The following is a 14,426-nucleotide window of genomic DNA, read 5'->3' on the forward strand; positions in this document are numbered from 1 at the left end:
TATCGCAATTGACACAGGTTGTCGCGAGCACCACGAACACCTCGGGGTACAGCCGCGTGCACCCGTTCGTGGCCCTCAACGCCTCCACCACCTCTTTCGCGACGTTGAAGTCGTAGAAGTTGAACTCCTAGGTGACTTGCAGGGGGAGACCGTTGTTTTTTATGTCATCGAGGAGGTTGTCGTCCTCATCGCATATGCTGAGCTCAGGCTGCAAGGCGGGGAATTCGCCGACGTTGGCCTTGATGAGCTCGTAGCTACGCATGGTCAGGGAGAGCGCATCACCCGCGAGCACGCCATGGACAGTGCCAAGGTACTCGGTGTCGGTGGCAATGTATCTCCGCTTCACTCGATGATGAGGCGTCCGCTCAGCCGCCGATAGCAGCTAGGCATCCTACCAGCGACCATGTAGGCAAGATACAGCAGAGCAAGGGCCCGCATCCCAGTGAAAGATTGGGGAGGAAAGTGGATTTAGAAAAAGTCTATTGGATCCCCTTCATTTGAGGGATTGAAGGGGGATTTTGAGAGGTTGAGAAAAAATGTAGGGAAAGGGGATTTAGAAATGGGAACTGCTAGAGCTATTGCTTTTTCCTCCCATTCGTTTTAGTGAAAGGGGATTGTTTTTCTCAATCCGGCGTAGATGCTTTAAGAAAATAAAATATATTTTCATCCTTTTTGTGATATACACAATTATAAAAGTGGATGGCATTTCTATCATTTTCAAGTGTGTGTGTGCTGCACACTGTGCCACCATGTTTAAAGTTTCAATGACAAACACAAGAAACTAATTGGTGGTGGTTGGGTGAGAAGAGACATTGTTTCTATCTTCGTACCTCAAATCTCAGCACAGCCATCAGCGCTAATCTAGTGATGTCTAGGTCCATGCCGTCGTTCCGACTTTACAATGAGATGACGTGGCCGCTGTCGACCGTGTGCACTTTTGAGAGGTCACGATCCTTCGCGGCCGTGCCTCTCCAAGCGGCACCGCCTAGGCTGTCCATGTCCAGATCGGTCTAGTTCATGTCCTATTGTTTCTTGGAGATAGCATCCAGCTCCGCGTCCACCATCTCCGGCCCACCCTCAGATTGTCCATTCATGTTAGGTCTACTTGACCGCTCATATTCTGTCTTCTCGTATGTGGGGCTCCAACCAAGCCTCACTTAACTGACGTAGGAAGCCTTAGGGCTTCTGCGGTATCGCAATTGACACGGGTTGTCGTGAGCGCCACGAACACCTCCGGGTACAGTCGCGCACACCCGTTCATGGCCCTCAACACCTCCACCACCTCTTTCACGACGTTGAAGTCATAGAAGTTGAACTTCTAGGCGAGTTGCAGGGGGCGGCCATCATTTTTTATGACGTCGAGGAGGTTGTCGTCTTCATCGCATATGGTGAGCTCAAGCAGCAAGGCGAGGAGCTCGTCGATGTTGGCCTTGACGAGCTTGTAGTTGCGCATGGTCAGGGCGAGCGCATCACCCATGAGCACACCATGGACGGTGCCCAGGTACTCGGTGTCGATGGCGATGTATCTCCGCTTCGCTCGATGATGAGGCATCCGCTCAGCCACCAATAACGGCTGGGCATCCTGCTGGCGACCTTGCAGGCAAGATGCAGCAGAGCAAGGGCCCGCATCCCAATGAAAGATGGGGGAGGAAAGTGGATTTGGAAAAAGTTTGTTGGGTCCCCTTCATTTGAGGGATTGAAAGGGGATTTTGAGAGGTTGAGAAAAAATGTAGGGAAAGGGGATTTAGAAATGGGACTGCTAGAGCTATTGGTTTTTCATCCCATTCGTTTTAGTGAAAGGAGATTGTTTTTTTCAATCCGGTGGAGACGCTCTAAGAAAATATAATTTAATTTCAACCTTTGTGTGATGTACACAATTATAAAAGCGGATGGCATTTCGAGTATTTTCAAGTGTGTGTGCTACACACAGTGCCACTTTGTTTAAAGTTTCAACGACGAACACAAGAAACTACTCGGTGGTGGTTGGGGGAGAAGAGGCATGGTTTCTATCTTCTTACCTCATATCTCAACATAGCCATCAGCGCCAGTCTAGCAACGTCTGTTTCGATGCCGTCGTTCTGACTTTACAATGAGATGATGTGGCCGCCGTCGACCACGTGCACCTTCGAGAGGTCATGGTCCTTCATAGCCATGCCTCTCCAAGCGGCACCGCCTAAGCTGTCCATGACCAGATCAGTCTAGTTCACGTCCTATCATTTCTTGGAGACAACATCTAGCTCCGCGTCCACCATCTCCGGCCCACCCTTGGATTGTCCATTCATGTCATGTCTACTTGACCACTCATATTCTGTCTCCTCATATGTGGGGCTCCAACCAAGTCTCACTTAACTGACGTAGGAAGCCTTAGGGCCTCTGTGGTATCGCAATTGACACAGGTTGTCGCGAGCGCCACGAACACCTCCGGGTACAGCCGCGCGCACCCGTTCGTGGCCCTCAACGCCTCCACCACCTCTTTCGCAACGTTGAAGTCATAGAAATTGAACTCCTAGGCGACTTGTAGGGGGAGACCGTCGTTTTTTATGACGTCGAGGAGGTTGTTGTCCTCATCGCATATGCTGAGCTCAAGCTGCAAGGCGGGGAGTTCGTCGGCGTTGGCCTTAATGAGCTCGTAGCTATGCGTGGTCAGGGAGAGCGCATCACCCGTGAGCACGCCATGGACGGTGCCTAGGTACTCGGTGTTGGTGGCAATGTATCTCCGCTTCACTCGATGATGAGGCGTCCGCTCAGTCGCCGATAGCAGCTGGGCATCCTGCCGGCGACCTCGCAGGCAAGATGTAGCAGAGCAAGGGCCCGCATCCCAGTGAAAGATTGGGGAGGAAAGTGGATTTAGAGAAAGTCTATTGGATCCCCTTCATTTGAGGGATTGAAGGGGGATTTTGAGAGGTTGAGAAAAAATGTAGGAAAGGGGATTTAGAAATGGGAACCGCTAGAGCTATTGCTTTTTCCTCACATTCGTTTTAGTGAAAGGAGATTGTTTTTCTCAATCCGGCGTAGATGCTCTAAGAAAATAAAATTTATTTTCATCCTTTGTGTGATATACACAATTATAAAAGCGGATGGCATTTCTATTATTTTCAAGTGTGTGTGCGCTGCACACAGTGCCATCATGTTTAAAGTTTCAATGACGAACACAAGAAACTAATTGGTGTAATTGGTGGTGGTTGGGGGAGAAGAGACATTGTTTCTATCTTCTTACCTCCGATCGCAGCACAGCCATCAGCGCTAATCTAGCGATGTCTGGGTCCATGCCGTCGTTCCAACTTTACAATGAGATGATGTGGCCGCTGTCGACCGTGTGCACTTTCGAGAGGTCACGATCCTTCGCGGCCGTGCCTCTCCAAGTGGCACCGCCTAGGCTGTCCATGTCCAGATCAGTATAGTTCACGTCCTATTGTTTCTTGGAGATAGCATCCAGCTCCGCGTCCACCATCTCCGGCCCACCCTCAGATCGTCCATTCATGTCAGGTCTACTTGACCGCTCATATTCTGTCTTCTCGTATGTGGGGCTCCAACCAAGCCTCACTTAACTGACGCAGGAAGCCTTAGGGCTTCTGCGGTATCGCAATTGACACGGGTTATCGCGAGCGCCACGAACACCTCCGGGTACAGCCGAGCACACCCGTTCGTGGCCCTCAACTCCTCCACCACCTCTTTCACGATGTTGAAGTCATAGAAGTTGAACTCCTAGGCGAGTTGCAGGGGGCGACCGTCTTTTTTATGACGTCTAGGTGGTTGTCGTCCTCATCGCATATGGTGAGCTCGAGCAGCGAGGCGGGGAGCTCGTCGACGTTGGCCTTGACGAGCTCGTAGTTGCGCATGGTCAGGGCGAGCGCATCACCCGCGAGCACGCCATGGACGGTGCCTAGGTACTCGGTGTCGATGGTGATGTATCTCCGCTTCGCTCGATGATGAGGCGTCCGCTCAACCGCCAATAGCGGGTGGGCATCCTACCTGTGACCTCGCAGGCAAGATGCAGCAGAGCAAGGGCCGGCATCTCTGTGAACGATGGGGGAGGAAAGTGGATTTAGAAAAAAGTCTGTTGGATCCCCTTCATTTGAGGGATTGAAGGGGGATTTTGAGAGGTTGAGAAAAAATGTTGGGAAAGGGGATTTTAAAATGGGAACTGCTAGAGCTATTGCTTTTTCATCTGATTCGTTTTAGTGAAAGGAGATTGTTTTTCTCAATCTGGTGGAGACGCTCTAAGAAAATAAAGTTTATTTTCAACCTTTGTGTCATGTACATAATTATAAAAGCGGATGGCATTTCGATTATTTTCTAGTGTGTGTGTGTGTGCTGCAAACAGTGCAACCATGTTTAAAGTTTCAATGATGAACACAAGAATCTACTTGGTTGTGGTTGGTAGAGAAGAGATATGGTTTCTATCTTCTTACCTCAGATCTCAGCATAGCCATCGGCACCAATCTAGCGATGTATGCGTTGATGCCATTGTTCCGCCTATTCAATGAGATGATGTGGCCGCCGTCGACCGCGTCACCTTCGAGAGGGAGGTCACTTTCCCTCATTGTCGTGCCTCTCCAAGCGGTGCCGCCTAGGTTGTCCATGTCCAGATTGGTCTAGTTCACGTCGTGTTGTTTCTTGGAGACATCTAGCTCTGACGTCCACCTTCTCTGGCCCGCCCTCAGATCGTCCATTCAGGTTAGGTCTACTTGACTGCTCATCGTTCATCTTCTCATACGTGGGGCTCCAACCAAGTCTCACTTAACTGACGCTGGAAGCCTTAGCGCCTCCGCGTTATCGCAATTGACATAGGTTGTCACGAGCGGCATGAACACCTTCGGGTACAGCCGCGCGCAGCCGTTCGTGGCCCTTGGCGCCTTTGCCTCCTCTTCTGTGACGTTAGAGTCAGAGAAGTTGAACTCCCAGGCGAGTTGCCGGGGGTGACTGTCGTTGTTGATGATGGTGTGGAGGTTGCCGTCCTCATCACATATGGTGAGCTCGAGTTATAGGGTGAAGAGCTCGTCGACATTGGCCATGACGAGCGCGTAGTTGCACACGGCCAGAAAGAACGCAGCCCCCGTGGGCACGCCGTGGCCGGTGCCCGGGTACTTGGTGTCGATGGCCATGTAGCTCCGCTACGCTCGATGACGAGGCGTCCGCTCAGCCACCGGTAGCGGCTGTGGATCCTGCCAGCGACCTCGCATGCATGATGCAGCAGAGTAGGGGCCCGCATGCCATAGAAAGATGGGGGGAGAAAAGTGGATTGAGAAAAAAGTCTGTTGGATCCCCTTCATTTGAGGGATTGAAGGAGGATTTTGAGAGGTTGATAAAAAATATAGGGAAAGAGGATTGAGAAAGGGGATATGTTCAAGTTATTTTTTCAACCCAATCCTTTTAGTGAAAGGGGTTGTTGTTTTTCTCAGTCCGGTGGAGATGCTCTAAGAAAATAAAATCTATTTTAACCTTTGTGTGATGTATACAATTATGAAAGCGGATGACATTTCGAGTATTTTTAAGTGGGTGTGCTGCACACAGTGCCACCATTTTCAAAGTTTCGATGAGGAACACAAGGAAGTACTCGGTGGTGGGTTGGGGAGAAGAGGCATGGTTTCTTATTCTTACCTCAGATCAACGCCAGTCTGGCGACGTCTACGTTGATGCCGTCGTTTCGTCTGTTCAACGAGCTGATGTGGCCGCCATCGACCGCATGCACCTTCGAGAAGTCATGGTCCTTTGCTGCCTTGCCTTTCCAGGTGCCACCGCCTAGGCTGTCCATGTCCGGACCATGTCCGGATCGGTCCAGTTCACCTCTTATCGTTTCTTTGAGACATACAGCCCCACGTCCACCATTTCTGGCCCGCATATCAGGCCCACTTGACTGCTCATCGTCTGGATTTTGGAAAGTGTGAAGGACCCTTGTTTTGGGACCGAGTATTTCCATTTCACACGGGTACAACATGTTTTTTTTTTCGGGTCACATGTTCCACACTTAAGCCAACTTGTCACGCAGTCGCTTTGACTGGCAGTGGCAGACGCCTCCACTCCCCATCCCTGCGCCGACCCCCAACTCTCCAAACCCTCCAAAACCCAAAGCCCCGCGACCCCAAGATACCAAAGCCAGCAGAAGAAGGGATGCAGCAGCCGCAGGCGCCGGCGATGACCCCGGCCGCCGGAATCACCACGGAGCAGATCCAAAAGGTGCCTCCTTTCGCCCTCACTTCCACCCCCCCCCCCCCCCCCCCCCCCCTCGCAGTTCTGATAGGGTTCGCATCCCTGCTTCGTGTGGGGTTTTCTTGGGGCGCCGTTTCGGTCAAAGATTGGATCATCTAGCCGGCTCCAATCTGATGCATTTCATCCGTATGCGCTGGGATCGATTACTGGTGGATCGGATTAGTGGAGTAGTAAAGATGCTAGGTGTTTCTTTCTAGATTTCTTGGTGGATTTGACCAGCGTCCCCTGAAGCTGGTGTAGCGAGTTCTTTTGATCTATTGGATATTTGGTATGATGTTATGATCCTGCTGTTAGACATTAATCCTTTTTTTAAAAAAAAAAACTGTCAGACATGAATCCTGATGCTTGGTTGATAATATATTTGTCTTCTTATGGTGGCGGTGCACCAAAGATTTTACCACACAAAGAATATGGCCATTCGTGTTCTGTTATAATAGGAGCACAACATTTCAATGTATCATTTTTTTGGTAATGGGACTTGAGTCCTTTCTTGTAGCATGGCCTTATATCACATTGCTTCGAACAGAAGGAAGCTGATGCTTTCCATATGTGCTCTGTGGTGTTGATCTCACGCTGACACTCTCTTAACTTCGTAACCTGCAAATCCTTCTCTGTGTGTACATTCCCTTCTCTTGATGGCATAATTTCTTTGGTGTTGTGATGGAAGATGTCATGGCTCATATGGAGAATCAGTGGCAGCTTTTATTTACAGGCTTAGCAGAAGTTTAACAAGCACCACAAAGACATGAGTTTATGATTGACATACCTTCCAAGTTCTACCTGTAACTAGCAGTAGTAAATTTTGTACTAAGTTCTGGGGATGCCTCAATATGTTTTCATTGGAAATCTAGTGTTATCTTTCTTATTTTCAATCTTCATCTTGTTGTTCAGTTTAAAAGGAAAAGTGACAGCTTTTTTAATTTGTTTTTTGGTCTCATCTATTAATTTCCTGCTCATTGTCTGTTTTTTTTCTTTGTATTTTGTACTTAAGTTGTCTAGTAGCTAATTTTAATTTTGTTAATTGTAGACTGCCAAATGTAATGCTTACAAATAGGTGCTGAAGAATGTTCATCTTTGTTGTACTTGCATAATTCCAAATTATTGTAGCCAAGTTGGTTCTTTCTAGAAAAACATAGAGCGAAATATGGGCCTGATCTGTTTCAAACATAGCAATGGCCTCATGTTTATGTAGCCCACTGGACCAAACATTTGCAGTTCAAGAATATAGTTCCACACAGACTCTAACTGATGTTTAATACTTTACATCTAACACTAACTATGCTTGTATTGTTCTTTATATGCTCATTCAATTGATTTATAAATATCTTGTGATAATCTAGAGTTTTCATGTATTCTCACAGAACTACCTTGTCTTTATATTGCAATTTTACGACTTACTATCAACGTTTTATTCATTTTATATGGCACAATTGGCCCTTGTATTCCAGTTTAATCAGTTTTGTGTATGATCTGTTGCACATTTGTAACTTTCCTGATTGATCCTGTTTTTTTTTCTGCAGTATCTGGATGAGAATAAGCAGCTTATTTTGGCTATTTTGGAAAATCAGAACCTAGGAAAATTGGCAGAATGTGCTCAGTATGTATTTGGTTAAACCTTTCTCTTTTGTTTTTCTATTTGATATGACCATTTAATGAGCTAAATTTTGAGGCTTCCTGTTTGGTGGCTCATCCTTGCATTAATTGAATATATGTTTTAAACATGTCTTCATTTTGTTGTTAGCTTTCCTTGATCTTTAGTTAATTCCAAACATCTCTTGTTACTAACTTGTCATCTAATAATGAGGTAGCAATAGCATGTGTTATAACTTTGTTGTGTCATGTAAATATGTAACAGAGAATGAGCTACTAGAAGCTCAAAACTGTAGCGACATCTTTGATATTTGGCCCTTATATTTCTTATTTAGAATGGATTTGCTTGATACTCTTGTTGGTTACTGTTTTGCCTAGCCAAAAACTTGCTTTGCAGGACAACCTTGTTTGACTCAAATTTTCTTGCGAATGTGGGCATACAACAAATCTATTTTGCTGCACAGACAAGTTTTGCTTTCTCACATTGTTCCATCTGTGAAAAGCTCCTCTGCCTAATTGATGATCTGCTGAATGAATATCAAATTGACTCCTTTCCAGATCAAGCTACTTGAGGCATGAGTCAGACCCCTCATATTTGGAATAAAGTTGCCCTCTCTTCACCCCAATCGCCTAAGACAGGTGGCGCATATTGAATTATGGCTATCAACTAGTGTTTTAAAGGCGTCGCCTAGGCGTCCAGGCGTACCCAGCACTCGCCTGGACGCCTAGCCGCCTTTAAAACACTGCTATCAACCCCTTTTGGTCAATGACGTCCCATCTGGCTATAGTGTCTGCCTAGAGTTGACTAGGTCTAGAGCGAGATACTGGGGAGGAGGAAGGGAGTTGACATAGCAAACCAGCCAAACACCATAACCTTTCCTTGCCTTGATTAGCTAGGATGGGTAATTCTGGCTTGCTAGCCTCATTTGACAACTCCTATATCCACCCTTATCGATGAAAAGCAGGGTCACTTACTGTCTATGATTCCAAATAGAAAAGAAACATAGTGTACACCTTGGTGTAAACAATGTTGTAGATATAGCCACGCGATGGCGATATGGATGTCTCTATTTCTGTGTTGCCCATGGCCTCAAGGGAAGGATGCTACCATGACCCCTCCTCCCCCTCACCATTCCCACTCCCCTTGAACATCTCCACCTAAGCTGCCCAAACTTCCCCCCATTACCTATGTTGAGGGAACGAGGGTGAAAAGGGGAGATATTGATAGGACTAGTTTACTGCCTGTGCTAATGCTACGGTATCAACCAAAATACTATATACATTATGTTGTTTCAAAAAAAATACTATATATGTTGTACTGCATATGAGCCCAACATATAAATGATTTTGCAACCATTTTTTCCCCTCAAACAACACAAGTCATTTCATTAAGAAAAGAATTTTACAACTATATGACATCAAGGTCTCAACCTGTTCTAAGGGGGTGTTTGTTTCCCACCCCAAATTATGTAATCCAGCTTTATAATCTATAAACTGAAACAAACATGTACATATTATGACTCTACAACCCAGGCATAGAAGCAGCCTCAATCTATCACAGAAAGCATCAAAGAGTCTACATTGATCAAGTAAAGTAAACCAAAAAAAGGCAGAGGGAATGGGGACAAAGAATGAGGTAGGATTTGTACAGCATACCAGATATACCACACTTCAGAAATAGGAAAGAAGTCCTTCAGTTTGCCCATAACCTGCATACACAGGAATGAGGGAGCCACAGGCAGCAATTTAGCACCATTGTGGGTGCGCCGAACCACTGGACACCACGCAGTGCCTATTGATCCTGGACCAACCACGCATAGCACTACAACAACAACAACAACAACATAGCCTTTCAGTCCCAAGCAAGTTGGGGTAGGCCAACCACGCATAGCACTAAAAATAAAAAAAAGAGAAAATAGCAATCAGACAACAAGGAAAATCGAACCCCAATTTAAAGGGCCAGTACCACGTTGCCGTACCTCTGGCCAGGGCGATGGAACGGCCAGGTAGTGCACAAAAACCTCCTTCTGTGCCAAGTCCACAAAATTAAACATCTTATTTCCAATGAATCTGGCAGTGCGTGGTTGGTCCTGGATCAACAGGCAGTGCGTGGTTCAGCAGGCTGCAAGCAACCAACGAAACATTGAATCATCCCAGCGAGACAAATGAGCCGGAGGAAAATTCCAAATCACCTGGAAAGCAAAGCAACTCACCTTCTCGATCTCGTTCCAGATCTGCAGGAGCTTGTCGAAGGAGAGAAGCAGGCCACGGTCGATGGGATGTCCCCAGTCCTCGTCGGCGCCGGCGGCCCTTGGTCTGTTACCCTTCTCTCCGGTGCCGGTGGCCGTCAGACTCTTGCCCTTCTCAGTACCAACCAAATCAGGATGCGCTGCGAGGCGGGCGTGGTGGTGGGCACAGGCCTAGTTGCTGCGGCGCAGGAGGTGAGCAGGAGGCCGGCGCCCGGCGACCTGCGGCCTTGGCGCCCTGGCGGCCAGTGGCTGGGGTTCAGGTGTCGGCTAGGTCAGCCTGAGTGTTAGTAGTATATATAGGTGATGATGGTATGGGCTGGACCTTGAATGCTATTGGGCTTCAGCCCAAGTTGCCATTTCTACCAACTATCAACTAGAAAGGCCTGACTAGTCGTGACTATAGTTAATTATTTGCTAACTGATTGATTTACTAGGCAATATAATCGAATCGATGCACCTAATCCTTCTCCAGGGACCAACTTATTGATTTACCTTTGGTTAAACATGATTAGTCGAGCGATTTGAAAACACTAACTTATGCAAATAAATAAGAAATGTGAACTCAATATAATAAATTTTAGCACCACCATGTATCTCCTATAACATAGCTTCTTTCATTGATAAAACAAACAGTTACTTAGTGTTAATCTTGGTATGCTTTGTCTAAAAGATTGGTTGTTACCTATAGCCGAGTCTAGTTTTGTCCAGTGCACCAATGTGGTTGAAAGAAACTACCATATATGCAAATAAACACGTAAATATGTTTTGAAAGAAACTACCATAAATGCAAATAAACACGTAAGATAAAGAAAGGAACTTGTATGCTGGCAAAAGGAAGGCTAATGTTGAATACTATTATATATGGCCATAACGAATTATATTTTGCATATTTGACTAATATTTTTTTTCACAAACTCCATATGATGCAAACCTGACAAGAATGTCTTTAACCTTTCTTGGTATTACTTTTCTGAGAGAAATCTATTGAATGCTTCATCTAAATATTAGAATGCAAAGTCTTCGGTGTATTCTGTAGTCATTCATAGTATGAGTTATTGACAGAACATGTGTTATGGAGTATTACTATGTGATACAGTTTGGCACTCAGCATGCAGTCCATATCACATCTAGATGGGTTACCACACAACAATGTTATTGTTGTACTAGTGCCATCTTAATGGCATTTCACTATGCAAAGTGACAAGGAATGCACTGGAACCGTAAAAATATTGTTCAACTGGCTTCTTACCAGCGGTGCTCTTTTATACTTAGGTTCTCTATGGCCGTGGGCTGATGTTGTACTTAACAATGTGGTGTGCTTGTCAATATTTCCTTTTTCTTGATTGGTGGTCACTAGAGCTGTGGTTTAGACTTAGGGCTCGTTCATTTTAGCGGATTCCTGCCCAGGAATAGTTCCTGCTCATTCACGGTTATATAAATTAAACTATCATTCCTGGCCGGAATCATTCCAGTGCACTATTTCCCCACAACCGAACGGCGCCTTACTGAGAGTCGTCTCATTTCTCAATGATGTAGGATACAAAAAACTGACTAAAAAAAAGACCATGTTTCTGTCAAGCCGGTATGCCCAGCAGATCTGTCTGTACAAAAAAGCCAGGCCAAGCCTTTGGCCTGAAGCACTAAAAACATCTCACATATTTGCTGAGCATACACAAAGCTGCTGTTAAGAACCATTATATCTGCAGCTAATGTACCCTATTTGGGATTATGAGATTTCAATCAATGATGTCTACTTGTTGGCAATTAACATGAAAATATTCAGCTCATAAAATCACCCTTCTAAAATGAAGTCACACGAGGACATTACAATAGAATAAATGCAAAATCTGCTAGCCCTGATCAGCAGGTTTTCCTTGGCATACATGCTTTAATAAACATCCATTCAGCATATGCAATCGTGCCAGCAAAATAGCAATACACGCAGTGTGCTATAAGCTATAACTAAGATACAAAATGCCATGGTAAGTTGTCACCTAGGTGTTGCAGCGTAACCTGGTCGCCACAGAGGCAAGGCGTCGCCCTGTCGCCTGACTATGTAAATTAATTGAGAAGTTTTTCCTGACGCAAAGCTCTTTCTTGTTAATAGTATATTTTTCTTCCATGAAACTTTCAGGTATCAATCACAACTTCAGAAGAACCTCTTGTATCTCGCTGCAATCGCAGATGCCCAACCACAGACTGCTGTAAGCCGCCCTCAGGTTTGTCATTTCTAGACCTAGCTGTGCACATATCCTTTCTACTCTATGCCCTCATGTTATTTCTGCAAACAGATGGCGCCGCCTGGTGCATTGCCTGGAGTAGGGCAGTACATGTCACAGGTGCCTATTTTCCCACCGAGGACACCTCTAACACCCCAGCAGATGCAGGAGCAGCAACTTCAGCAGCAGCAGGCTCAGTTGCTAAATTTCAGTGGCCAAATGGTTGCTAGACCTGGCATGGTCAACGGCATGCCTCAGTCCATTCAAGTTCAACAAGCTCAGCCACCACCAGCAGTGAACAAACAGGATGCTGGTGGGGTCGCCTCGGAGCCCTCGGGCACTGAGAGCCACAGGAGCACTGGTGGTGATAATGATGGTGGAAGCGACTAGGCCAAAAAGTCCCGATAATTTACGAGCTAGCATTTTAGGTCGCAAAAGATGCATGTATACTACCGATGATGAAGAGAGGATCGTTCCTGTGCCCTTCAATGATAAGTGGTCATGATCTTCGCATGGATGATCAGTAGCTGTCACGTTTTACCTTTGTTGTCAGTCTGTAGAACTTGTCAGTCTGTAGAACAGACTTAGATTATTGTGACTTTTATTTGCTTGCTCTTTCCATACTGTACTTTTGTAGGCTCGAAGCCATATGCTAGTTTATGGTTTCAGGAGCTGGATTCAGTTACGAGTTGTGATGGCAAAACTTTCAACTCTTCACGTAGCTGGATTCATTATGTTAGAGCTGAATGTCATATGAAGTCCTATAGCTTCCAAGAACTTAGCTACCATGCTTTTCCTTTTATTATATGCATTCTACTTGGGTCATGAAAAATTTTATTTCGCTGAACTTGGGCCTGCTTATCTAACAGCAAATCAACTAGCAGCCTGTTCGCTTGTTCGTAAACGATCGTAAATTTTCAGCCGGGAACAGTGTTTTTCTCTCACACCAAATCAGCCAGCAGTAAATAATCCACGATACGATACGGCCTCCCGAACAGGCTGTAGGAAGCCTGCACAACCTTTAGGGCCCTAGAATATACTACCAGGCTTATAGTGAACTCCGTTGATTCAAATCTTTTGAATGTTCTTATAATAACCATTTCTTCTGAATGTCGTGCTAATACAATGGGGCAGAGCTGGTGGTGGAAACCTCGACATGTTTATGGGAAGGATGAGAAAGCCATGTGCCAAGTTACTGAAATTGCTTTGAAAAATCGTGCCATGTTGACATGTACTCATTGAATAGCTCTTTTTTTTAATGATCAATAGCAACAGAAGGGAGGTGCGAATGAAACTGCTGCCTCAGGGAATTTCCTTATTAAGATTTCCCTTTTGCCTAGTACAAAAACAAGCTGAGGATGGTGTGGTGCTTTTGACTTTATGGGGTGTGAGTGATGCAACTTGAGCTTCATTGATTCCTAATTCTTGGGGTCCCTACTTCTAAATAAAAGTCAACTATTGCTTTCCCTGCTTTCAGGAATTTCCAACTAGTCACTTCTCGCTTTTGATCTCTTCCGTTTCCCAAGTCGGGTAACCCGCTTTGTTTTCCTGTTTCCTTTTACGAAACCTTCATCACTACTTCTTCACTGAAACATGCTTAAAATGAGTTTAAACTCAGGTTTAAACAATCAAATGTACAATCTATCTTCTTATCCCGGCTCGAGGTAAGGAGCCAATGGAGTTTGAGGTCAGGTGTTATGCTAGATTGACTCAATAAGAGAGAGAAGGATTGTATAGATGATATATGTGGCTTCTATCTATCAATTGCCCTAGACAAGGGTTTATGTTAGACGAAGCGGTTGGATTGAGTGAATAAAGAAAAAGTATCAAGAATTGTTGTTCTTCCACTGCTACAAGCTTCCAATCGGATAAAAAGATAGGAGTAGGGATGACCTTCCACGCAGATGATCTGTTGCCTTGATTCATTAGTCTGATACCTTTGTCGGGGTAGAACTGGACCCCGGATTGGATGGATGAATCGGCTATAGGTTTTGGATTATAGTAAAATTGCCTTATTAAAAAAAAGAGCTACTCCCTACCCGCCATCGGGGGCTTGACCATAATGATGCGATAACTTTGATATATTATTATGATACTATGCTTTCATTGTCGGACTTGTTGTAAGTCGTCTCCTGAAGTAAATAGTGGTGGCTAGAAA

At 45.5% G+C, this 14,426-nt stretch overlaps 1 protein-coding gene across 1 annotated transcript; it reads left to right on the top strand.

Annotated features, from left to right (window-relative positions):
* Positions 1–6,014: 6,014 nt before the first annotated feature.
* LOC136505614 (GRF1-interacting factor 2-like) lies at positions 6,015–12,983 on the top strand. The gene is made up of 4 exons (XM_066500780.1): positions 6,015–6,177; positions 7,731–7,807; positions 12,184–12,268; positions 12,341–12,983. The coding sequence occupies exons 1-4, from the start codon at positions 6,112–6,114 to the stop codon at positions 12,656–12,658; spliced, it is 546 nt and encodes a 181-aa protein (XP_066356877.1). The 5' UTR covers positions 6,015–6,111; the 3' UTR covers positions 12,659–12,983.
* Positions 12,984–14,426: the final 1,443 nt, after the last annotated feature.

This window comes from Miscanthus floridulus, chromosome 14 (assembly GCF_019320115.1).
Source record: "Miscanthus floridulus cultivar M001 chromosome 14, ASM1932011v1, whole genome shotgun sequence".
Lineage (NCBI taxonomy): Eukaryota > Viridiplantae > Streptophyta > Magnoliopsida > Poales > Poaceae > Miscanthus > Miscanthus floridulus.

Excerpts from the sequence above, each read along its gene's own strand:
- LOC136505614 (XM_066500780.1), top strand. The coding sequence starts at position 6,112 with ATGCAGCAGCCGCAGGCGCCGGCGATGACCCCGGCCGCCGGAATCACC. Across the intron at positions 7,808-12,183 it reads AAATTGGCAGAATGTGCTCA|GTATCAATCACAACTTCAGA; the intron begins GTATGTATTTGG and ends TGAAACTTTCAG. Across the intron at positions 12,269-12,340 it reads CTGCTGTAAGCCGCCCTCAG|ATGGCGCCGCCTGGTGCATT; the intron begins GTTTGTCATTTC and ends TTCTGCAAACAG.